The sequence below is a fragment of the Schistocerca cancellata genome, chromosome 3 (genome assembly GCF_023864275.1).
Source record: "Schistocerca cancellata isolate TAMUIC-IGC-003103 chromosome 3, iqSchCanc2.1, whole genome shotgun sequence".
Classification (NCBI taxonomy): domain Eukaryota; kingdom Metazoa; phylum Arthropoda; class Insecta; order Orthoptera; family Acrididae; genus Schistocerca; species Schistocerca cancellata.
The window spans coordinates 895969321-895996467 of NC_064628.1; the positions used below are offsets into that span (position 1 = coordinate 895969321).

Here is a 27147-nt window from a genome sequence, read left to right on the forward strand (position 1 = left end):
AAATAGTGGAATTCCACACACGATCACTCGAGGACATGCTCTATGGTTACACACAATGAAGAGAAGATTGTTTTGTATTATTTCATCACAAGTTTTTAATTTGTTCTACATTCTGAATTTATTAGCCTCACAACAGCCCAGGGTGCTGGGACAGCTCTGCTGTAAACTCATGCATAACTATGGGAAAAATAGATACCACTACAGAAAGGTAAAGAACCCTTACAAAAAAAATGAAGTACCTGGATGAATCATTGGTCAAGACGTCCATGATTGTAGAAGTGTGTGATTCTAACTTGAAAAAAGTTACAGTTATACGGCTAAAAATGGATTTTGTAAAAATTGTAACATTGAAATAACAGCACTAAATGAATGAATTTCAAGCTTAAAATTCTTACTCAATTCTTTAAAGAGATATAACTTCATTCAAGAAAGAAAATCAGAATGTGCAACCGAAGCCAACACAGTGAAGTTACACAAGTCAAAAGTAACAAATTGTCAGAGTGGATAAAAGTGTCACTTAAAGGCAGTTTTTCAACTGCACAAATAACAAACCCTGCAAAAACTGATACATTTTCCGATAAAAACAAATATGATGTTTTGCAAACAAGTGACTGTGATAACGACTCTCCAAATAATTGTAAGCTTGTAAAAATCAGTGGGCTGAAAATGAATGGTGCTTTTGCAGCTAATACCAATAACAAACACAGATCATCAAGGAAAAACAGTTGTGCACTTTTAGTAACAGAGTGTTATGGCAGAAATCTATCCAGCACACTCCAAGAGAAAAATCACAACATAGTGGTGACTAGTATAGTGAAACCTGGAGCTGGAAGTAAAACCATAGACTCTAATTCAGGGGTGAAACTAATGCAGGAAAATGACAATATCATCTGTATAATGGGATCAAATGATAAAAAAATGAAGCTGAGGTTTGCCTGAAAATGCTCCAGTATTTTCTAGAAGCTAACAAATGCAGAAACACATTAGATGAAAAACTACTTCATAGGCATGATCTAATTTATAGTTCTTACGTAAACAAAGACATTCAGAAAACAAACTTCACAATAAGGAAACGGTGTTCACAATATGCCATGTGCAACCTATTGGATATAAGCAAGCTGCATTGAAATTTGCATGTGAAGCATGGAATGCATTTAAACGATGAAGGGAAAAGGTTTGTTTGTGATCATGTCAGTGAAACAATTATAGAAAGACTTAAGCAATAGAACAATCTAGCAGACCTACTGACAACAGTGAGGAAAGTAAAATGAGCACAACACAACTGGCGATCCTAAATTAAACTGAAGGCATGTGATGCTATAAATATGACTCCCAACAACCAAGTCATGAATACTCCCAATCTAAATATTTATCACCATAATTTGCAATCAATGCGTAATACCATCAATGAAATTAACATACTGTTAAATGATCAACTAAAGGATATCTCAGCATTATGTATTCCTGTCGATTGGCTTAACCCAGAATTAGTTTAGAATATGAAAATAAATAAAGTCATTTTGTCCTCATACTACTACAGAAAAACAGCAAGCAGGGTGTGGTGTAAATTTACACAAAGGAAAATACAGATTTCGATACCCTACCTGATTTAACTAGAACAAATGTAAAAAGGATTATGAAATTGGAGTCACTGCTAAATAAAGTAAAAAAAATGGATTGTGAGTCGATAATCTATGGGAACTTCAATACTGATTTCCTCAAAAACAGTAGATACAGAGGCCCTTTTGAACCTTGCAACAGCCTATAATTTTACAGCTGAAGTAAAGGTTGTTACCCGAGTAAAAGAACTTGTGAAACAGTTTTTGATCAATTTCTAATCATGAAAAGTTTGCACAACACTTCACTAACAATTTTCACTGCAGGAGTGATCATCTTGCTCAAATATTAAACTTAAAAATGAAAGGCAGTAATATTAACAACATGTCTTTAAGAACCACAAGTAGAAGGTATAATCAGGATAATGTAAACTACTTCAACAGATGTGACTTTGTAGGCTTTCCTGGCATAATAAGTCTTGAAAGTCTCGCCAAGTTTGCTGCCGGATCATAAAATCAACTTGATTCAATATTTCGGTGATCCAACTGTTCTCCATCTTCAGGAGAATGCTACTTCTACTGATCAGTCCCGCTGAGAACTGCAGGACTCATCAGCAGAAGCAGTGTCCTCCTGAAGATGGTGAATAGTTGAAAATCACCGAAATATTGAATCCAATTGATTTTAGGATCCAGCAGCAAACCCGAAGAGACTTTCAATACTTCAACAGCTTATTACAGAGAGGAAAATAGTCACAGGTTTGCAAAATTAATGACATAAATGGAAAATTCAATCCCTTCGTTGATACATTAACCCAGTTCTTTCAAATTGCCTTCCCACTGAAAACTGTAACCATAATAAGGAATTCTAGAACTAACAGCTAGATGACAAGGGGAATAAAGGTTTCATGCTAGAAGAAAGGACTACTACATGAAATATGTTAAGTCAAAAAATTCTTCACTTGAAATACATATGTACTATAAAAAATACTCCAAAATACTAAGAGCAGCAAAAATAATGCATAATGATGAAAAACTTCTTGACAGATTAAAACTGTGTGCTGGACTGAGACTCGAACTTGGGACCTTTGCCTTCTGCGGGCAAGTGCTCTACCACCTGAGCTACCCAAGCACGACTTACGACCCGTCCTCACAGCTTCAATTCTGCCAGTATCTCGTCTCCTACCTTCGAAACTACACAGAAGCTCTTCTGCGAACCTTGCAGAACTAGCACTCCTGCAAGAAAGGATATTGCAGAGGCATGGCTTACCCACAGCCTGGGGGATGTTTCCAGAATGAGATTTTCACTCTGCAGTGGAGTGTACGCCAATATGAAACTTCCTGGCACATTAAAACTGTGTGCCGGACAGAGACTCGAACTGACCTTTGCCTTTCTGCAAGGTTCGGAGAAGAGCTTCTGTGAAGTCTGGAAGGTAGGAGACGAGGTACTGGTAGAATTGAAACCGTGAGGATGGGTCGTGAGTCACGCTTGGGTAGCACAGATGGTAGAGCATTTGCCCACGAAAGGCATAGGTCCCGAGTTCGAGTCTCGGTCCGGCACACACTTTTAATCTGCCAGGAAGTTTCATATTGCCACAAATCTCACTCTGCATAATGATGAGTACATTTATAATTCAGTAAATAAAGGGAGGCTATGTGGAGTGTTACAAAAAAGAATCTGGTGAACACAGGCCACCCTGCAAAAATATGACACTATTACAAAAGAATAAAAAACAGTAACAAACCTCTTAATAGTAGCTAACACCTTCAACAATTTTTTCGCAGGTGTTGATTATAATATGACATAATCAGACTTACATAAGGACACCCAAACCAATGAATACAAAAGCAGGCAGGCAGTGCTTGTAGAGGGTCAAAACTCATCAGTTCAGTCTCACAAGCTGAAGTAGCTAATGCAAGAAAAGGACTACAAAATTCCATCTCTGCAGGCGTTGATGGTGTCCCTGCAACAATCTTAAGGACGAGTGCATCAAACCTAACTGAAATATTTATACACTTATGTGAGTGCTCATTTCAAGCAGGCACTTTCCCTGATTTATTGACAACATCTTAAGTCATTCAAGTCCAGAAAAAAGGTGAGAAAGGTAATGTAAATAACTGGAGACCCTTCACAATTTTCTCCTGCATTTCAAAAGTATTAGGAGAAGTTATATATGACGACCTTATGAAATATGTGAATAAAAACAATATCCTATGCAATGAACAACATGGATTCAGAAATAAGAGGTCAACGACAACTGCTATTTATGAGTGCATCAATTCCATATTAAGCCTGATGGACAAGAAACAGGAATCAATACTGACCTGTCAAGTCTTTTGCATGGTGGACCATAAGATTCTGTAGTCAAAGCTTGAAAAATACAGTATTCAAGTTCTGTCCGACAATTGGATCAGTTCCTTCCAGTGCAATCTTAAGCAGGCAGTGTGCATGAAGTACACAAATATCCACCTAATAACAGTATCTGAACACATATCCGACAATAAACAATTTAAATATGGTGTACCCCAAGGATCAGTAATGGGAAGCCTTCTGTTAAAAATGATCTCAAATGTGGATGCACATAAAACAATCACATTTAGATGACCCAAAAATTCTACTAAAAGGAGAAAGCAAAGAACAATACAGCAATGAGTAAACATTGCCCGAAACAACTTAGCAGCTGGGCATAGAAAAATGGGCTTATAATACATAGTGAAAAAAAAAAAAAACCATGCACTAAAATTCCACAATGCTACAAACAAGGGCATGTTTATCCTATTGGTCTCTATCAACGACGAACTAGTTAGTAACAGTACTGAAATGAAATTCCTAGGCTTGGGCTGCTGAGAAATGTAAAATGGAATAAGCATTTTGAATATCTTAATGCAGAACTTAGTACGACATGTTACCTTCTTTGCACACTAAAATCATGCTGCAATAAGAAAAGAGTAATGAATGAATATCATGCTGTAATGGATCTGGGAGATGTTATTTTCTTTACCGTATTTGTCGATACCGAATTGTAAATGTTTTCTTATATTTTTGTCAGGATTTATTATAATTTGTCTTATTATATGTTAATTTACTTCTGTTTTTGAGAGTAAAAGCATATTGATTACTATTAGAAAATGTATCGAAGAATAGCAAAGAGACTGATTACAACTGGAAGATTGTGTGTGGTGTAAAACATCTTTGACGTTGGAGTCTTCTTTGACTGTTTTTAGTCGGCAGCTAACTCTTGGTGTGTGTTGACCATGTTGTTGTCGGAAGAACAATGTGAAGGTCGCCGTCATAAATGATTTTGAAGTATGTTACTATTATTTTTGTATTAACTAAAAAAAAAGAAGAAACTACATTTGAAGAAACTGTATTTGAAACACCAAAATGAGAGAAATACGTTGAACCACGTCAATTCTGCAACCAACAAAGATGCATTGTGGAATCATACTTAGACAACTGAAGCCAAGACTATATCGCCGTATAAACGTCTAATGGAAAAGGTACTGTCACGAAATATGGCAAATTTAAGTAAATAAGAAAAAATAGTGATCATATTTTCAACTTGTGTCTTAGCCGTATTTCAACTTGTGTCTCAGCTGGAATAACATTTGCCGTATTTCAACTGGGGGCTCAGCCGGGATATTGTGTTCACGAGATTTTCAACAGTGCTACGAGGAAGAAAATTTTTGTGTGTTAATACCAGTTTCTTCAGCATGTGTGTTACAGTGTTTGTGTTCATCGGGAAGTGAAAGTTTTGATGAAGAAATGTTTCGGCAAAAAATATAGTTTTTGACAGAAGAAAATACTTCAAGAATTTTGGTCAACAATCACATGGATGGAAAACGTGGTTTTGCAACAGTAGAAGAGTGTTCCAGATAAGTCACGAAACCATCGTATTTTGTTAAAACAATCTTTTTATCTTGTTTTGTATTGTTGTGTATAAATTTTTTGTTCTTCACAATGACTTATGAGATTTTCGAGAGTATTGTGCCTAAAGTAGAAAGTAGTAATTTAATAGACTTCGAACATCAGGACAGGTCAAATGAAAGTGAAAGAACCGATAAGTTTGATTTAAAAAGTTTTCTTGTAAATTTCACGAAAGAAATTAAACAAACACTTGACGACAATAAGACTTACTGGGATGAAAAAATTGATAACATTTTGTTGCAAGTCCAAGCAGTCAATACCCAAGTGGGTGATCTTTCGAACAGAGTTGGCAATGCTGAGGAAAAAATTGAATCTGTGGAAGCAAAAGTAAATGAAATTGATGCTAAATTGAGTGGTGAAATTAATACTGTAAAAAATGAGTTACTGGCAGATAGGGAAATAAATTTAATTGATTTTAATGACATTAAAGGGGAAATTAAAAATTTGGATGAGAACACGAAAGTTTTAGTAAAAAATGTAGAACAAAAAACTGACAATCGTTTGGTTACTTTAGAAGAAAAAGTAGAATGCAATGATTTAGAAAACAAAAAATCTGTCAAAGAACTTAGCGAAAAAATTGAAAGTTTTAACATTGAATTTCAAAACAAAAATTACAATTTCAACACCTGTAATCTTGTATCTAATATTCCAGTGAAGCACTTTTCGGTAGATGGACCCTTACATCCCGTTGATTTTATGCAGTATTGTAAGGATTGCTTTTTACCTCACTCACCAGATGAAATAAAAATTAAATTTGTGAAAAAATTCTTGGAAGGGGAAGCTTTGACTTGGGCAAACCAGATTGTAACTATGGGGATGGCATTTTCAGAATTTGAATCAAAATTTCTGGAAAATTTTTGGGATGATCTTAAACAAACTAGAATCAAAAGTGAATTTTTGAATGGGCGAAACTATAGAGAATCAGATGGGAGCATGAAACAATTTTGCAAAAGTGAACTTCAAAAACTTATTCATTTAACAAAACCTTTGGATGACTTGATCAAAATTGATACCTTAAAGAGAAGATTGCCATCAGCAATGCAGTTGAGTTTAGTTCAATGTCCTGATAGTAATGTAGAGCAGTTTCTCAATTATATTGAAAAGTTGGATAGGGTAACAACAAGAACACACAGTGGGTTTACTCAGAAAGGTAACGGTCAAAATTGGGGAAATGATAACTTTCAAAAAAGGGAACAAAACAATTATCATGGTGTTAGTCAAAATTCAGGGGGATATAACAATTTTCAAAAGAAGGACCATAATTTTTATCCAAAACAAGAACATGATTTTCGCGGTAATAATCAACAAAATAGAGAACACTTTAGGGATCAAAATCACAGAAATTTTGATAGAGATCAGTACAATAGAAACTACCAACAATCAGGTAATGTTTGGCATAGGAATGGGAACAGAAATGTGGATCAGAGGCATTGGCAGAACCACAATCAGCAGTTCAAACAGGAACAAGTTGTAATTCAGGAAACAAAAAACGAGTAGATGCCCCCTTGAAGGTCCGCAAGGTTGAGGCAGAAGGTGAGCATGATGAAAGGACCAATGGATGTGAGTATCATAAACCCAAACATGACAGTTCCAAACCTAAGCAATCACATGAGGTCATTAGTTGCTACTTATTGAAGAAATTTCAAGAGGAAAATAATATTGATAAAAATAAAATTTTCAGTACACAAGAACATACAGTAGATAAAAGTAATTGTGATTCATTTAATTTAACAGAGTTTTACACTTGGGCAGATAAGAACAACACTTTGTCAGATGATGTAATTTGTAGTAGTTCAGAGACATGTGTGTATGAAAGAGAGAATGCATGCTGTGAGAATGAAAATATTGGTGAAAGGGATCTGGTAACTTTAGAAAGGGGAAATTATATTTTGGGGGTTAATTTGAATGTGTATGACCTGAATATGTATAATGATAATGATGTTGATGATAAAGTTGATAATGATAGTAATGGGATTGATGATGATGTTGAGGAAAGGTATTTCATTAGTTTAAATAGGGAGTTGGGTATACACATGGTTGAAAATGGATTAAATAGTGAGAATTTTATAGAAATTCCCAGGGATGTTACCAAGATGAATAAGACTCACAAGCTGGGTGTATGTAAAAGTGTGAATTTAGATGTTGTTGGTAAAGAATCTGACTACACAAATAACGATGACACATGTATAACTTCTAGCCTAAGTGAAACTTTTACAGATACTAATGACACACACACATTTCTTATGAATATATGGCTGAACAGTGAAACTGTTTCTTTTGACAAGAACTTTAGAAAGATGCTTATTAATGTATGTGAAACTGTATGTCCTGAGTGGTGGAAAAAGATGAGATATTTTATTTTTGAAAAGCTGAAGGATAAGTACTTCAATAGTATACAATGTGATTTGGATGAAAATTCTTGGCTATTTGAGATAATAGAGAGTACTAATGACAATTTTGTATCTTGTGCAAATTTTATAACTGTGACAAATAATATATGTAATGATATACCATATGATTCTGATAAGTATAGGTTTGGGGAAATTGAAAGTGATTTGTTACATGAGAATACAGGTTCTGAGAAAAGTGATCAATTTTGCAGTCCTTATATAAAAGTTCAAATTGGGTCATGGATTGGTAAATGTTTAATTGATACAGGAAGTGAGATCTCGGGAATATCTGAAAGGTTAAGCAAGAAATTGAAAGTGGGGAAAGATTATGTTGAAATGCCAGTTGTTGGGGTAAAGATAAAAGGTGCTACTGGGAAGAGCAGTAAATTGGTAAAAAGCCAGGCTTTAGTGACATTTTTAATTGAAGGCAAGTTGTTCACACATGGATGTTTTGTAATTCAGGAATTTAATGAGGATTTTCTTTTGGGTATGAATTGGATGGTAAAAGTAAATACAGCATTTGATTGGGTTGGAAGAAAACTTTTGATAGAAACTAGTGAAAGGGAATACATTCAGACAAATTTTGTGAACACACTTGGTGATCAGAGTAATGGAAATTTTGACAGTATCAATTTACTAAAAGAAAATAGATTGGAGAATATTGAAACTCATAGATTTGATACTGATGAAGTTGAATTTGGGAATTTAGTAAATTTGAAAATTTCAGAAACACAAAATTTATCTGGGGAGCAAAAACAACAGTTAGAAAATCTGCTGTGGGAATACAGTGATGTTTTCAGTGACATACCTGGTAGAGTAAAGGGTTATCAGTGTGAGCTTCAGGTAAAATCTCATGAACCATTTTTCATAAAACCATACAGTATTGCAATATCAAAAAGACCTGCTGTTGAGAAAGAGTTGAAAAAAATGGAAGGATGTAATATAATAGAAAGGAGTATCAGTGCATATAATAATCCTCTAGTAGTAGTTTCGAAAAAAGATGGTGGAGTAAGATTGGTTTTGGACTCTAGACACTTAAACAAAATTTTGTTCAGACAGACAGACCATCCCGAAAACATTGATGAGTTACTCTATAAATTTACAGATATAAAATACATGTCAAGTTTGGATCTAACTTCAGGTTTTCATCAGGTACCACTTTCGTTTAATTCTAGGAAATATACTGCTTTCTTGTACAATGGTAAGAGTTACCAATATTGTGTTGTGCCATTTGGGTTAAATTCTTCTGTTTCCGAATTTATAAGAGCTTTGGATCATGTACTGGGGCAAGAACTTGCGTCTAAACTGATAATTTATGTAGATGACATTTTGGTTACAGGGCAAAATTGGCAGGAACATTTTTTGATTTTGAAGTCAGTTTGCGAAAAACTTAGAAAAGGGGGGATGACATTGAAATTAGAGAAATGTAAATTTGCAGTTTCTGAATTAAAATTTTTGGGTCATGTTGTCACAGACAAGGGAATTTTGGCAGATCCAGAAAAAATTAAAGCAATTTCAGAAATTTCCTAAGACTAAAAAACAATTAAAGTCGTTCTTTGGGTTATGCGGTTATTACCGAAAACATATAAGTGATCAGAGTCTGAATGCACCATGTTTAAGTAAATTACTTAAGAAAAACACTGTTTGGGTTTGGGATAAAAGTTGTCAGGAAGAGTTTGATAAAATTAAGCAAGAGTTGAGGAAGCAACACTTATTACACAGACCTGATTTTAATTTACCATTTTGTTTGAACACTGATAGCAGTAATTATGGGCTTGGAGCAGAGTTATTTCAAGAAAGAGTAGAGAATGGAGTTAAGATACATTGTACCATAGCATTTGCAAGCAGAATGTTGCTCAAGCATGAGAAAAATTATACAGTCACAGAGAAGGAACTTTTGGCAATTCATTGGGCTTTTACAAAATTTAGAATTTACCTTGTTGGACATAAAACCATAGTATTTTCGGATCACAAAGCTTTAAGTTACTTACAAGAGTGCAAATTATACCACAGTAGATTGACCAGATGGGCAATTTTTCTGCAACAGTTTGACTTTGAAATCAAACACATAAAAGGTTCTGAGAATGTAGTAGCTGATTCGCTTTCAAGGTTACCAATTGGGGGAGAAAAGGAGATTTTTGAACAAGAGGAGGAAAAGCAATTTAAAATTAGATACTTGAAAGGGGTGGAAAATGAAAAAACAATTAGAGCTATGTGTAACAAAATTAGAAAAAATCAAAATTTAGATCAGAGTTGGAAATTAATCAAAGAATGTTTAGGCAAGAAGGGATATGAGAAACTTGATAAATTTTACAAATTGCATAAGGGGATTTTATTTCGGAGAACAGATGTAGATTCTGATAATTGGAAACTGTGTTGGCCAGAGGCAGATGCTGATAAGCTGATCATTTACATACATGAAAGTTTTGGTCATTGTGGGATACAGAAGTGTATTCAAAAGATACAAGAAAATGTTTATTTTTACAATATTGGAAAGAAGGTAAGAAAAGAATTGGCAACCTGTGACAAATGTCAGAGAGTTAAAGTGAGCAATAAAAGATGTGGTGGAGAGATGCAAAACATTATTCCGGAAAAACCTTTAGATCTTATCGCAGTGGACTTATATGGAATGTTACCAAAGAGTAAAGGTGGTCACTGTTACATATTTGTTATGGTAGATGTATTTTCAAAATTAATTAAACTATATCCAGTGAAAAAAGCTACTAGCCATGAAATTATAATAAAAATTGAAAGAGATTATTTCGCACAGGTGGGTAAACCAAAAGCTATATTATCAGATAATGGTTGACAGTTCACCTCTAAAATTTGGAAAAAGTTTATTGAAAGATCAAAATTGAAGCATATACTTATATCTGTTTATTCTCCGTCCACCAATCCTGCAGAAAGATATATGAGGGAAATTGGGAGACTTTGTAGAACCTATTGTAGCCATAAACATCCAACCTGGTTTGAGCACATTCGAAATTTTGAAGATATTATGAATAGCCTACAACATAGTTTCACAGGATTTTCACCGTATGAGATTATGTTTAATATTAGACCTCCAAATCTTATATCAGAACTTATTGAATTTCCTAAATGTACACCTTTAACTATGCAAGAGAGAGAAGATATTGTCAGGGAAACTATGAGGAAACAAGGAGAAAAGAGGAATAAAAGACATAACAATAGGGTAAAATTAACCACTTTTAAAATTGGGGATCTTGTTCTGGTCAAATCTCATGAAAAATCAAAAATGTTAACTTCAGAAATTAAAAAATTCTTTGATATCTATATTGGGCCTTTTGAAGTCATAGAAAATCCACACCCTAATGCTTATCGTTTGGTGTATCCTAAGTCAAAGAAATTATTTGGTCTCAGGAATGTTGTCTCTTTAAAACTGTATAAACAGAAATCATAATTTCAAAATTTAAATAACCTATTATCATCTAAAACAAAAGTCCTCCACTGGAATACGCTTGTTAGAACAAAACTGCCTGTACAACCAAGTATGTATATTTGCATGTATAAATTAATAATTTGAAGTCACATATTAATTGAAACTGATGAAGAAACACTGTTGTAACAAAGACTGAGAGAAAGATTTATTTTTACTTTTTTACAAAAAAAAAAAGTCTCCAAAGTGAGCATTTCTGAATTTTTCTAATTTTTGGAAGCTAAGTCTTCCCTGTGGGTGAAGGCATGCATGTGAGGACATAGGTATAAGTTTCAAAACCAATTTTAGATAAAGCCTCATGATATATGAGCAGTTTATTGTTGTTTATACTGATGTTGTGGGGAGCAAAAGTACTCTTCACAAGAATGTGATTTGTAGTAATATTGTAGTAGAGGAAAGTGTACATAAATAATTGCAAACAAAAAAAAAAATTAGATAATACTGATGTATCTTTAGCTGTACTAAAAGAAGAAAATCATAAAAAAATACAAAAAAAATTTAAAAAGAAAATCATAAGAAAAAAATATACAAAAACAAAAAAAACCATGACTAATAAAAAAAATAAAAAAATATATAAAAAAATCAGAAGTTAAAAAAACATATATATATAAGGCAAATATAGAGAAAAACACATTACACTATATATGTCCAGTATCATTTTTTCTGTACAATATGTAAGCATAATGAAATTAACATTATTATTAAAAAAAAAATTGAATCTTATTGTAGGAAATGAGTTTTGCCTTTCTATTATTTTCAATCTGTATGCTGTATGTTGGTAATTGTCATGTCAAATAATTTGTTTACTTGAATTTTTGTATATGAGATTGATGGGGAAGTATCATTGCAACAACAGCCAGTAACAAGTCCACAGATTCAAAGAGTCCAAATTTGGAAGAGGTTATCAGACTGCATCATTAATGTACTAATTGTGTAATACAGATCCATTACTGAGTGTGGTCGGGATTTTGTTGTATATGTCCATAACAACAAAAGCCCTGGGGAGCAGTTGTAATGGATCTGGGAGATGTTATTTTCTTTACCGTATTTGTCGATACCGAATTGTAAATGTTTTCTTATATTTTTGTCAGGATTTATTATAATTTGTCTTATTATATGTTAATTTACTTCTGTTTTTGAGAGTAAAAGCAAATTGATTACTATTAGAAAATGTATCGAAGAATAGCAAAGAGACTGATTACAACTGGAAGATTGTGTGTGGTGTAAAACATCTTTGACGTTGGAGTCTTCTTTGACTGTTTTTAGTCGGCAGCTAACTCTTGGTGTGTGTTGACCATGTTGTTGTCGGAAGAACAATGTGAAGGTCGCCGTCATAAATGATTTTGAAGTATGTTACTATTATTTTTGTATTAACTAAAAAAAAAGAAGAAACTACATTTGAAGAAACTGTATTTGCAACACCAAAATGAGAGAAATACGTTGAACCACGTCAATTCTGCAACCAACAAAGATGCATTGTGGAATCATACTTAGACAACTGAAGCCAAGACTATATCGCCGTATAAACGTCTAATGGAAAAGGTACTGTCACGAAATATGGCAAATTTAAGTAAATAAGAAAAAATAGTGATCATATTTTCAACTTGTGTCTTAGCCGTATTTCAACTTGTGTCTCAGCTGGAATAACATTTGCCGTATTTCAATGCCTACTTCCGTTCTCTCCTTAAATATGGAACCACTTTCTGCGAAAACTCTAAAACAGCTAACAGTACTTTCAAACTACAAAAAAGAGCCATTAGAATCTTATTTGGATGCAAACCTAGAGACTCTTGAAATGTTGCTTTTTGAATAATTAATAAAATATGCCCCAAACATTTAATTAATGCTAAAATCCATTAAGAGCAAATTTTCTCTGTGTAAATAAATCTGTAAATTAAGAAGGAAAGGTCATAGTTTAATATAAAAAATACATTTTTAATGTTCATATAAAGAATGTTCCAGAGAAATGTTTATACATCAAAACTTCATAAAAGATGCTCTGTAAAGCAAGTTGAAGGCAGTCGCCGTAGTTTGTTTTGACTGTATAAAAGCAAGAGTTGCGCTCCTGTTCTCTCTCTCTCTCTCTCTCTCTCTCTCTCTCATTTGTTATTGATTGCTACTTCATAAAACATAAGTGTTGCTCTCGTATCTGTAACTTTTGGTTGAAAAAGGGAAAGCTTTTAACAATGTTGACTAGCATATATTCTTTGAAATTCTGAAGGTATCAGGAATAAAATACAGAGAGTGAAAAGGTATCTACAAACAAGAGACAAGGGTCAGAAAAAGGATGCCCTGAGAAGGAAGTAAGACAGTGTTCAAACTTTCCCCAATGTTATGTACAATGAATAAGCAGTAAAGGAAAGCAAGGAGAAATTTGAAAAGGAGATTAAAAGTTTACAAAGAAGAAATAAAAAATGAGGTTTGCCAATGATACTGAAATTCTGTCAGGGATGGCAAAGGATTTGGAAGATCAGTTGAATGGAATGGATAAAGCCTTCAAAAGAGGTTATAAGATGAGGAACAACAAACATAACATGGACAATATATATTATAGGGGCTAGTCAGGAATCAGTTCAAATATTTGTGAGATATGAAAACTAGTTTCCAATGAAGACTGGTTCTCTGCCTTCTGCGAATAATGTAGCATATTATCAACAAAATTATAAGCATACAAGATGTATTTAGATGACTCAGTTGGCAAAGCACAGTCTGTGAAAGGTGAAAGTCAGATTTGCAACCCCCGTGCAAGTGCAAATTTTTAACTTTTGACAAATCGTCATTACCATTAATGCTGGAACAAATTTTAGAGATAATTTATAAAATGAAATTACAAATTTCAGATTTGTGGTATAGTACAAGTACACACTTAAAATGACGTTAACAGAAGTCAGCACCTCTGCTTATTTTTGTTAACAGAAGTCAGTTTTATTTAAAATAGGGACCAAAGCTTAAAATGGCCAAAACAGAGATAATCAACAAGAAACTCTTTATTCCTTAAATGAGAAAAAAAGATGAAAAAAAGATTCTAATGTAGATAAGCAATCTCAGCTCACCAGCAGCAAAAAAACTGCTGAAAGTATTTTCACTTGCAGCAAAGAAACTGCCGATAATATTTTCACTTGCAGAGCAGAATGATTCACATAAAACACAGGAACTGTCAACCAATACAACATGCGTTACATTTTGGACGCAAAGTCATTGTTTCAATTAATGATCTTATGTGCAATGAGAACCAAAATAACATCAGATGAAATGAACCAGTTGTTGATATTCCTACCTGGAGCTTGCACTGTTTGAAATGAACTAGTTGTTTAACACATTTTCTCTCTCTAGGCATACAGAGAACAGAATGAGAAAAATTTCCTCATTATATGGTTTGTTGAAGATACTGTCTAGGTAGTTAATCAGTGCAAACAATGAAAAGCACAGGATGCAGGCAATGATGTTCTCTGGATCCTATTTGTTTAGCAATCTACAAGAGTTGAAGTATTTCATCTAATACAACTTCTGGTTCCTTGAACTGATAATAATGACACTTCTTACCGTTAGCATCTGAATTGTTTAGAGCTGAGAACTGTGCCAACAGCTGATCCATGTGTCGTTTCTTCACTTGCAGTTCTGTCAACTTGTCTTGTAAAACTGTGTGCTCAGAAAGTAATGCTTCGTCCCGTTCACCCAACAGCTCTACTATCTACAACAATAAAGAGCAAAATATATTAACATCAACACTAAAATCATAAAATAAGAAAGTTATATGGATTTTTTAAAATTTTGTCTACCAGTCTATCAACAAATATTTGTATGACAAATAAGCAGACAATTTTATCGAAATAATCTTAATATATTGATGAAGTCAAGAAAGAAAGAAAAAATACCTGATTTCTGTTGTCATAAAATTCATGCAAGACTGATATTCGATGTTGAAGATTCTGCACATCTCTGAGGACATCCGAGCTACTTTGTGGCTGATCACCTGTGCCAATTCCTGATTCTATTGAAGATACAGTATTCTGAAATAATCAGATATAGTACAGGTAAACAAACCAGAAGTTATATTGTATTCTATTAATATGGACAGTCAAATGGACAGGGAAAAATTCTGTCACTCGATAGTGTAGTGAACAGCGTTATAAAAGTATAAATTTCCTACATTCTCTTAATTGTGGTTAAAGAAGACGGAGAAGTGCATGCTCTTTCACAGTTCCAAAAACATCTTGAGCGTGCCAGTCAGTTCCCTTATTTGCCATTAGTTGTTCGTATTTATCTCCACGGCATTTCAGATAGGTGTTCAGCTATTCTCCCTCACATTGTAACTACACTATAAGCATTTCCTGTCATTAAATTAAACTACCTTATATTTCTCTTTCCATAGTTCATTTATCACTACTACAATAATTACCACACTAGAACAAATCCTTTAAACATGCACTGATCAAATGAGATGCCTCTACCATGTAAGTTGACAAAGGGGTGCACATAAATAAATGAGGAAAAAATGCATCATGGGCACAAAATTTTTGAATTTGCATCTCATAACTTATCATGATATATCACTTAACAATAAAATAGCATAGGCTGTCCTTTACACATTCATAAAATATTTATTTTCAACTTCATCATCTATTTGTCTCTGTTGCTGCAACTATAAAAAATCTCATAACACTGTTCTTACTTGTGCTGCCTTTGTTCGTTGTAACTGTTCTTTTGCTTTCTGCTGCAGCGCCACCAGGGCTGCCTGATGTTCTTGTAGTGCCTGCAACTGTGTAAAACAGCAATACTTAATTATTTATGTGTATGGCAAATATTTTTAAAGTTGCACTTAATGAAGACAAAAAATTTATCTCAACGTACACTTTCCAAATGTAATAACACAAACACAAGATACAAACTACCAAGCTTTTTAGGAAATCATTAAAGTATCAGCAGAAATTTTTCATTTCATATTAAGTTTTTTTTTTTCAAAAAAAGTGTGTGAGAGAGAAAAGAAATAAGGAAGAGTAATTAATTTCTCACACACAACTCAGAAGACTTATTCTTTCATATTTTGCAGCAAATTTTAATATGTATGTTAAAACAAACATCTTATCTTTGTTCTAGTCATTAAAATTAGTGCTATAGCATGAATACTGAACCATCATTCTAAGCTGATTGCAGAATGATTCTACTGCCACCAACATACATTTTGTGTACAGACCATGAAGGTAAGACATGACAAGGGAAATCAGGGCTCGTACGGAAGCATAAGGACAGTCATTTTTCCCTTGCTCCATTTTAGAGTGGAACAGGAAAGGAAATTACTAGTGGTACAAGGTAACCTCAGCCATGCAACACACAATAGCTTGCAGAGCATGTATGTGGACATAGAAAAACACACACTGATGAGCCGAACATTATGACCAGTGCCTGCTGCAAGACCGAGTGCCACCTGGCGGCACAGCGGGTGTGTGTGTGTGTACATACAAGCTACAAACTGGGAAATTCACTGACGTAAGATAAAGTGCAGATTGTTATGGCACGAAGGCTGGAAATGACCATCTCAGAAACTAAGAAACTGGTTGGCTGTTCGTGCGCTACTGTCATGAGCATTTATGGAAAGTGATTAAAGTGTGGTGCTATAGCTACAAAAAACAGGACTTATGGAATGCTTTATAGAGCCAACGTAAGATTCAATGAAGTACCAGTTGCACATAATACTGAACACATTGGATGGACAACAGTTATGCAGGTTATGGAATAGGCCAAACACTCATTTGTGATTGCTTACATAATACTGTTTCTTTGGCAGCTCACCAGAACACACCAGGGGGCTGACTCAGATGGCTTTATAAGCAGGCCTGTGAACTGTATGGACACACAATCTCTGAAATCGGGTGCATTATGAGTGAAGGTAAATCAGGTGGTAAAACCACGAGTAAGTGATATGGTGTCAGGCATCCATACTTCATTACATAATGTTAAGGTCAGAGGCTTACCCATTCGATATAGCAAGATAGGTGCCAATCTGTGGCAGATATGATGACAGTGCAGACACAACTGTTTTAGTGCCCACTGTTCAGTACACACTGTTGAAAATGGAACTCTGCAGCAGACAGTCCCTCTGCATTCCCACATGGATCCAACATCATCAACTATTAGGGCAGCAGACACATGCTCATTGCGATTGAACTGCAGATCAATGGAAACAAGTCCCCGATCAAATGAATCATGTTACTTGTTACACCAGACAATGGTCGTGTCTGACTATGGCCTTCATCCAATCTAACTGCTGCTCAAAACATGCACCATGCTGTGGATGCAAGCCAGTTGGGCCAGTCTTATGCTATGGGAGACATTCATCTAGGCTTCCATGAGACCTGTGCTAGTAATTGAAGGCAACTAACAGCTATGGACTATGTGAACATCATTGTGAACCACCCGTATTCCTTCAAGCTTGATGTCTTCAATGACGGCAGCAACACCTTCCTGCACGATAACTGTCTTTTGTCACAAGAATGAATTGTCCTCCAGTGTTTTGAGGAGCATGATAGTGACTTCACAATGTCACCATCACCAAATTTGCCCAATCTGAATCCAATGGAACACATCTGAAGTGCTATCTGGTACCAGCTCCATGCCCACAAATCACCAGACCATAATGCACAGGAACAGCATTATCTGTGCATAAATGTCTGGTACCACATATCTTCAGAAACCTACCAATGAATTGTCGAATCCATGCCACACAGAATCACTGCTGTACTGCATTCCAATGGTGGACCAACACGCTATATTTTGGTTCATTGGTGTACAGTTAAATAACATTATGAAGTCGAAATTTCTCATAATTAGAAATAAGGAGTGACCTGTAGGTCCTTTGAAGAAAATTTAACAGCCAAGATTGCATTCAGTACTATTTTTTCCTGATGACTGGTTGCAACAGATCTTCTGATCTTCAAAAAACTGTTGTCTAATGAACAGGATGTATAAGAACAAATTTTTTAGAGATCAGAAGATGACAGTCTAAACTGCCGAAACTGTTCCTCCGAAATAAATACACTCCTGGAAATTGAAATAAGAACACCGTGAATTCATTGTCCCAGGAAGGGGAAACTTTATTGACACATTCCTGGGGTCAGATACATCACATGATCACACTGACAGAACCACAGGCACATAGACACAGGCAACAGAGCATGCACAATGTCGGCACTAGTACAGTGTATATCCACCTTTCGCAGCAATGCAGGCTGCTATTCTCTCATGGAGACGATCGTAGAGATGCTGGATGTAGTCCTGTGGAACGGCTTGCCATGCCATTTCCACCTGGCGCCTCAGTTGGACCAGCGTTCGTGCTGGACGTGCAGACCACGTGAGACGACGCTTCATCCAGTCCCAAACATGCTCAATGGGGGACAGATCCGGAGATCTTGCTGGCCAGGGTAGTTGACTTACACCTTCTAGAGCACGTTGGGTGGCACGGGATACATGCGGACGTGCATTGTCCTGTTGGAACAGCAAGTTCCCTTGCCGGTCTAGGAATGGTAGAACAATGGGTTTGATGACGGTTTGGATGTACCGTGCACTATTCAGTGTCCCCTCGACGATCACCAGTGGTGTACGGCCAGTGTAGGAGATCGCTCCCCACACCATGATGCCGGGTGTTGGCCCTGTGTGCCTCGGTCGTATGCAGTCCTGATTGTGGCGCTCACCTGCACGGCGCCAAACACGCATACGACCATCATTGGCACCAAGGCAGAAGCGACTCTCATCGCTGAAGACGACATGTCTCCATTCGTCCCTCCATTCACGCCTGTCGCGACACCACTGGAGGCGGGCTGCACGATGTTGGGGCGTGAGCGGAAGACGGCCTAACGGTGTGCGGGACCGTAGCCCAGCTTCATGGAGACGGTTGCGAATGGTCCTCGCCGATACCCCAGGAGCAACAGTGTCCCTAATTTGCTGGGAAGTGGCGGTGCGGTCCCCTACGGCACTGCGTAGGATCCTACGGTCTTGGCGTGCATCCGTGCGTCGCTGCGGTCCGGTCCCAGGTCGACGGGCACGTGCACCTTCCGCCGACCACTGGCGACAACATCGATGTACTGTGGAGACCTCACGCCCCACGTGTTGAGCAATTCGGCGGTACGTCCACCCGGCCTCCCGCATGCCCACTATACGCCCTCGCTCAAAGTCCGTCAACTGCACATACGGTTCACGTCCACGCTGTCGCGGCATGCTACCAGTGTTAAAGACTGCGATGGAGCTCCGTATGCCATGGCAAACTGGTTGACACTGACGGCGGCGGTGCACAAATGCTGCGCAGCTAGCGCCATTCGACGGCCAACACCGCGGTTCCTGGTGTGTCCGCTGTGCCGTGCGTGTGATCATTGCTTGTACAGCCCTCTCGCAGTGTCCGGAGCAAGTATGGTGGGTCTGACACCGGTGTCAATGTGTTCTTTTTTCCATTTCCAGGAGTGTAGTAGTGATCTTGGGTATTAAATTTTCTTCAAACAATATGAAGAGTGTTTCCTTGTCAAATCTTGATTCATCAGTATTTTAAAGGCACAATAAACATGTCATAGGTTTGTACCCACGAAAGGACAGGCACTGCATCTCTTTAACACGACAACCAGTAATTTGGAATAAAACATCACACTTAATTTTTCTGCCACAAAATGTAAAAATAAGGTTTGGTAATTTTATACAACGTATAATTTCTTTTGTATGTAATTATCTTCTGGTTTTCTTTCTTTAAAAAAATAGAAATAGAAGAGGATGGGGAGAGAAAAAGTTTTCTACGATACCCAGGGCCTTTCATTTAGGAATACATTCCAGGACGCTGCAGTAGACTGGTTTGATGCTGCTTTCCGCACTAATTCATCTCTGTCTAACTACTGCATATAACACAAGATCCCAGAACATTATTACATTTTGTACAAAAATGTAAGAATAGAGAATTTGAAAGTAGTATTATCAAGTGCATCTTCTGTCTCCCAAGTAGCTCATGCTAACGAGACATTTCCCCCTAAAACTGCAGCAGACTTCCCAGTGTCTAATTTTCTAATCTTAAACCATAAGAAATGACTACATTTTATCAATCTTGTTTTACTTTAAGCTATCTTTACTAGATGGAAAACTCTAATAAAAATTTTGAAAACACAGGAGGGAGGGGGATGGTACTATAATTAGAGGTCACCTGTTACATCCACTTTTATAAATGGTTATTGATATTGCATATTTCAGCCTATCAAGAAGTAGACTTTGGCTCACCAGCTGATCACATAGGTTACTAGAGATGATTACTATCAATTCAGCACAAAATTTCAGTGCTTTTGTTGAAACACCATCACAGCCAGAAGAATTGCTGCTTTTAAGTGAGCTAATTGCTTTTGCGATCTCTCTGACAGCTATATTGCCAAAATTGAAGTCTACCAGTGAAGTATGCAACACCTGAGTAAGTAAATGTAACTGGTTCCGCCCCCCCCCCTTTTTTTTTCCAGCTACTTGTAGGAATAATTTGTTGGATTTGGTGGGCAATGATTTGAACCTAACATGAGCTGTCTCACTGATAATGCCATACAGCTCTTAAATATAATTTACCTTACACAGATTATTCATTTCATACATAGTAATGCTCAAAGTTTAGTTCACTTTGTACATGAAAATTTTTATTTTTATTTGCATAACAAGGTCCGTTTTCTGATGGTATGGTGGAGAATTCTGTTGTACTGCTCGTAAGGTACGTTTAAATCTTGATTAGACGTAGTCCTCCGCATTAACGCTCAAGTGGTCACTTGGTGATGATGATGATGATGTTTGGTTTGTGGGGCGCTCAACTGCGTGGTTATCAGCGCCCGTACAATTACCCAATCTTTGCTCAGCCCAATTTCGCCACTTTCCTGGATGATGATGAAATGATGAGGACAACACAAACACCCAGTCATCTCGAGGCAGGTGAAAATCCCTGACCCCGCCGGGAATCGAACCCGGGACCCCGTGCTCGGGAAGCGAGAACGCTACCGCGAGACCACGAGCGGCGGACATGTGGTCACTTGGTGTCCCACAGACACCAGACACACTTTATTTACACATTATTGTTCATCAGATACAGTGGCACTCTTGTGATGTCATTTACCTTCCAGTTAACTAAATCCAAACATATTTTGCTCATTAAGAATGCATCAGCTGCAGTACAGTGTTGGAGGGAAAAGGTTGTTACCAAAGCTGGAGTCTACCAGACGCCACATGATCTTTGGCGATACTAAGGGTAAATATTTTGTTTTTTATTTAATCTGACAGTTTTTAATATTTGTTTTTAATACCATAACTTATCTTCAGATCCAATATGAGCTCACAGAAGCCTTATAATGTGGAAAACGCAATGTGACAGTGAAACTGTAGTCTTGCTGTTGTTCAAGGAAAATGATCACTCAGATGATGATTTTGGTAATTATAGTGATGTGGAAGAAGAATGTGGAAATAAGAGAAGAAAATACTGACACTGAGCAGGGTGCAGACTCCAGTGATAGTGAAGTCGTACTCATGCTGACGAATGTTTTCTAGGAAGGACAAATTCTACAAAAAGGTCAAAAATGTGTCCACCAAAAAATGTTTGCATTCGACAACAAAACATTGTCAATCAATTACCAGGAGTGAAAGGAGCCACAAAGAATGGAAGAAAACCAATGGAATATTGGGAATGCTTTTATGACAAAGAGCTGCACTCTAGCATTGTTGAGCATTGTTCCTGAAGTACAGGAACATTATTCCAGAGAAAGGGATGCTAATCTGATAGACGCAACTGAAATAATAGATCTATTAGGAATACTGTATTCATGTGTGGCAATAAAAGACAACCATATAATCACACAATACATATAGACATCCAATAAAATGGGAACTGAGTTATGTTGTCTGACAATGAGTGAAAGCTGATTTAGGTTCCTATTATACTGTTCGAGGTTCGGCAACAGGGATACTAGAGAGGAAAGAAAGCTGATAATTTAGCCCCTAAACGGCTGAAAGCAAGGGGAAACTACAGCCGTAATTTTTCCCGAGGGCATGCAGATTTACTGTATGATTAAATGATGATGGTATCCTATTGGGTAAAATATCCAGGAGGTAAAATAGTCCCCCATTTGGATACCCAGGCGAAGACTACTCAAGAGGACGTCGTTATCAGGAGAAAAAAAAACTGGTGTTCTATGGATCGGAGTGCGGAATGTCAAATCCCTTAATCAGGCAGGTAGGTTAGAAAATTTAAAAGGGGAAATGGGTAGGTTATAGTTAGATATAATGGGAATTAGTGAAGTTCAGTGGCAGGAGGAACAAGACTTTTGGTCAGGTGAATACAGCGTTGTAAATACAAAATCAAATAGGGGTAATGCAGGAGTAGGTTTAATAATGAATAAAAAAAATAGGAATGCGGGTAAGCTACTACAAACAGCATAGTGAACGTATTTCTTACCAAGATAGACACGAAGACCACGCCTGCTACAGTAGTACAAGTTTATATGCCATATGATGAAATGTATGATGAGATAAAAGAAATTATTCAGGTAGTGAAGGGAGACTGGAATTCGATAGTAAGAAAAGAGAGAGAAGGAAGCATAGTAAGTGAATATGGATTGGGGGTAAGAAATGAAAGAGGAAGCCGTCTGGTAGAATTTTGCACAGAGCATAACTTAATCATAGCTAACACTTGGTTCAAGAATAATGAAAGACGGTTGTACACATGGAAGAAGCCTGGAGATACTAGAAGGTATCAGATAGATTAAATAATGGTAAGACAGAGATTTAGGCACCAGGTTTTAAATTGTAAGACATTTCCCGGGGCAGATGTGGACTCTGACCACAATCTATTGGTTATGAACTGTAGATTAAAACTGAAGAAACTGCAAAAAGGTGCGAATTTAAGGAGATGGGACCTGGGTAAACTGACTAAACCAGAGGTTTACAGAGTTTCAGGGAGAGCATAAGGGAACAATTGACAGGAATGGGGGAAAGAAACACAGTAGAAGAAGAATAGGTACCTTTGAGAGATGAAGTAGTGAAGCTAAAAGCTTTTAAGGACAAATGTTTCATCCTTAGCAAACCAAGTAAGTACAAGACAAAAATATTTGCTTTGGTGGATGCTAGGATGCAGTACACCACCAAGCTGGAAATATATGGGGGTAAATAGCCTGCAGAGGCATTTGCAGTTAGCAACAAAGTGACAGATGATGTGAATTGTGTCACTTCTGAGCTCTCAGGATCTGGTTTTTCTGGTTGTAATATAACCATAAACAATTCCTTAGAGTTAGCTGATTACTTGCTTCAGAAGAATTTTATTCTGATTGGAACTATGAGTAAAAATAAACCTGAAATCCCTCTCGCACAGAGTTTACACAAACAAAGAACTGGGAGGTACGCACTACACACTGTTTGTGTTTCAGAAAAACTCAACTCTATAATGGCACACGTTGACAGGAAAAACAATGTGTTTCTGATACTTTCCACAATGCATCATCAAAATGCAATTGATGTCTTATCTGGTGACAAGAACAAGCCATAAATAATAACCTTTTATAATGCAACTAAATCAGGAGTCGATACTATTGAACAGCTGTGTAGTACATAAAACATATCCAGAAAGATCAACCGATAGCCTTTGGTGATTTTTTACAGTATGAGGAACATTGCAGCTATAAATGCACACTTAACACACTGTGCAAATAATACTGATTCTAGTGTTAGGTGTAATGAGTTTCTGAAACTTCTAGCACATAATCTAGCTGATGATTACCTGTGTAGACATTCTCAGCATTCACTATTGCCAAGAGATCTCAGATGAGATAGTCAATGTCTTTTTCTAGATGAAGGGGCAGTCCAATCCACAGAAGAGGAACAAGACTCAAAACAACAGAGGTGCTGTTAATTTGGTCATTCAAAAACCTATACACCAAGTACAGAAAATGCAGCTGTAAGAAATTTCTCTGTTTAGGACATGTGCAGCAACTATGTGCTGACTGCTGACTGAATGTGATGGTTCTGTTCTACACTGTATAATGTGTTTAAAAAAAAGGTAGGAATGCTTCCATGTAAGGACTGTAATACAATTTTCTGAAAAGTGTGTGGTAATGGTTTTTCACTTTTGTGACAAATCAGATTAAAAATTTCACAACATAACAACCAACAGTTTTGTTGGCTGCATTTATAAATAAAAACCAGAAAAATAAAATATATTCCATCGGTCAGAATTTATACACCTCATTTCACTTAATTAGTACTTTTAACTCAAATTTTTACAGATTTAACTAATTATACCTTGTTAAAGGAAGAATACTGTTGGCGTCTGTGAGATGCCAAGTGACCTACAATGAAACAATATTCCACATGGGCACTCCAGGTTAAATAAAACTCTCTAACACATTAACTATCAGTTCTGAAAATTCAAATCTGATATGAGTGTTATTCACAATAAAGACACATCGAAGCTACAACTCTGTTATTGTGATTTTAGTCCAAAGAATGGCCGAATGTAACTCTCCACATTAGTCTATCTGCTTAAATATTTTAATCTATCTGCTGGTTAAAAACACACTGGGAGTTAGTGTATCTGCAGCAGTACTCTGATATCTGGCAACCTGTGTAGACACACCGTGCCGCAATAATAAAAAAATGTAATGACATAAGCTTTGCTTTTTGCTTTTTTTCAATTATTTTTTTATATGTGCTTTTTCAGACAAGTTTAGGGACTCAATGGCAATGATAATGGTTTTCTAACATAATCCCCTGCTTACGCAACACACTATTTCAAATTCAGAAAACATGAATTCAGTTCCATTTTCAAAAGAGAGTGAGGTGTTTGGAATTCAGAATACATTTACTTGAGACCGGTTCAAATGATCTCCTAAAACGTTGTGGACACACTCAGCTATTGTTTCCATTATTTTTGCACATTTTCTAATTTTCACATCCTTCTAGTTGCAGTTTACAGACGTCTCTCCTCTCCTTGCAGCTCAGAGCTTCTTTCCCTCTATTTGCAGGCGATTGATGCCACTGGAAATGAGACATTTTTGCTGCACTCTGAGCTCTATGAAGATCTTTAAATGTTTGTTGTCTTCTCCTTTAGCACAAAACTATGTTCTGCTGTTGGGTTTCTGCCACTGTAAATTCCCAACACACTACTACTGGAGAACGGCTATTGAGGATCATAAAATAAAAACTGTTTGACAGGTAGCATATGAGGTGTGTGAGAAAAGTAATGAGACTGACAATACTGCAAACAATCTGGCAATGCTGTGTCGTTCTGCTCGGTTAGTCTGGTGTGATCGATGCTCAGTCAGAGTTTCAGCTCTGTACAGCCGTTACGTGCTTTCTTAGACTGCCATCAGTATAGTAGTTTTTGTTGTGTGTTACAAAAATGGAACAGCGGAATTTAGAGCAACACTATCCAATCATTATTAAACATGAGGAATCTTTCAATGTGACAGTTGAAAAGTTGAAACAGGCCTATGGGAAATATTACTTTTCAACAGCACAAGTTTTTCGCTGGCACAAATCATTTATGGAAGACCAAAAATACATCAAAGGTAAACCTCGCTCAAGGAGACCTCAAGATTCAAAAACTGACCAAAATGACGAATGTGTGCATGTTCTTATGATATCAGTCCAACATTTAAAAATAAGGCTGATGGGTAGCCTGTTAAACTTAAACACTTTCCCCGTACATAAAATTTTGTGTGAAGATTTGCACTTGCAAAAGGTATGTGCCAAAATGGTGCTGAAAAACCTCACAACTGAGCAGAAGTACAATCGAAGGAACATGTCTGCTGATCTTCTTGAGAGGACTGCCAAAGACCACAAACGGTCCAGTCATGTGATCACAGGTGATGAGTCCAGACCTTTGAGTAAGATCCACAGACAAAGCAGCAATGTGAGGAGTGACACACTGAGACATCTTCTCAACCAAAGAAAGTTCGAATGGGCAAATCAGAACAAAACAATGTTGTCCTGCTTTTATGAAAATAGGGATATTGTGAATAATGAATTTGTTCCTCAAGGACAAACTGTGAACCAAGAGTTTTACAAAGATGTCCTTGAGAGGATCAGGAAAAAAGGGTGAACTGACTGAGATCTGACATTGTGGACAAGTGGATGCTGCATTATACAACAACCCTCCGCCGTTCACCTGATCTGAGTCCTCATAACTTTTTTATTTTAATGAAACTGAAAAATGTTGTAAAAGGATGTCATTTTGAGACTTGGAGAACATTAAAAATAATGTGACCAACATGTTGAAGACTCTAGCAATGGAGCCTTTCAGCATTGCTATCAAGACTGGGAACAAATCTTTATTTAAAAAAGAGATATGTCAAAAAGCCGTGCAAATTGAGAAGTTATTTTATTTCATTTTCACCACCAGTTTCTGCAATTCAAAGTGCCATCTTCACACCCCATTTGCAACTCTAAAAAATTATCAATATTGGCACACTGGGGCCATCTGTTTCTGGATGTCATGAATTCTCTTGACTGCAATGGTCAAGTCTTTGACGGAAGCACTTGAGAATTCAGGACTCCAGAAACAGATGACCCCAACAGTGCCAATATCAATAATTTTTGAGAGGCACATTTGGGGCCTGAAGATGGCATACTGAATTGCTGAAACTGAAATAAAATAACTTTTCAATTTACACGGCTGTTTGATGTATTTCTTTGTTGAATATTTGACCAGCCGCCGTACCATGTCCACAATGGATCAACAGAAACTAGGAACAACTCTGTTGACATATAGCTGCTGAAGAAAACTACTCTGAAAGGGACAATACTGTTGTTTGAAAAAAAAATAAAAACTTTAGTCTC

The 27147-nt window shown here is 36.5% G+C and overlaps 1 protein-coding gene across 4 annotated transcripts in view; it reads right to left on the reverse strand.

Annotated features, from left to right (window-relative positions):
• The window catches only part of LOC126175965 (pericentriolar material 1 protein-like), a 405228-nt gene that overhangs the window by 329725 nt on the left and 48356 nt on the right, over positions 1 to 27147 (reverse strand). For all 4 annotated transcript variants that reach the window (XM_049923056.1, XM_049923053.1, XM_049923054.1 and 1 more), the window contains 3 exons: positions 16001 to 16087; positions 15204 to 15338; positions 14872 to 15019 (listed from right to left, as the gene is read on the reverse strand). In XM_049923056.1, the coding sequence (XP_049779013.1) occupies positions 14872 to 15019; positions 15204 to 15338; positions 16001 to 16087 (370 nt within the window). The remainder of the gene's footprint in view (positions 1 to 14871; positions 15020 to 15203; positions 15339 to 16000; positions 16088 to 27147) is intronic.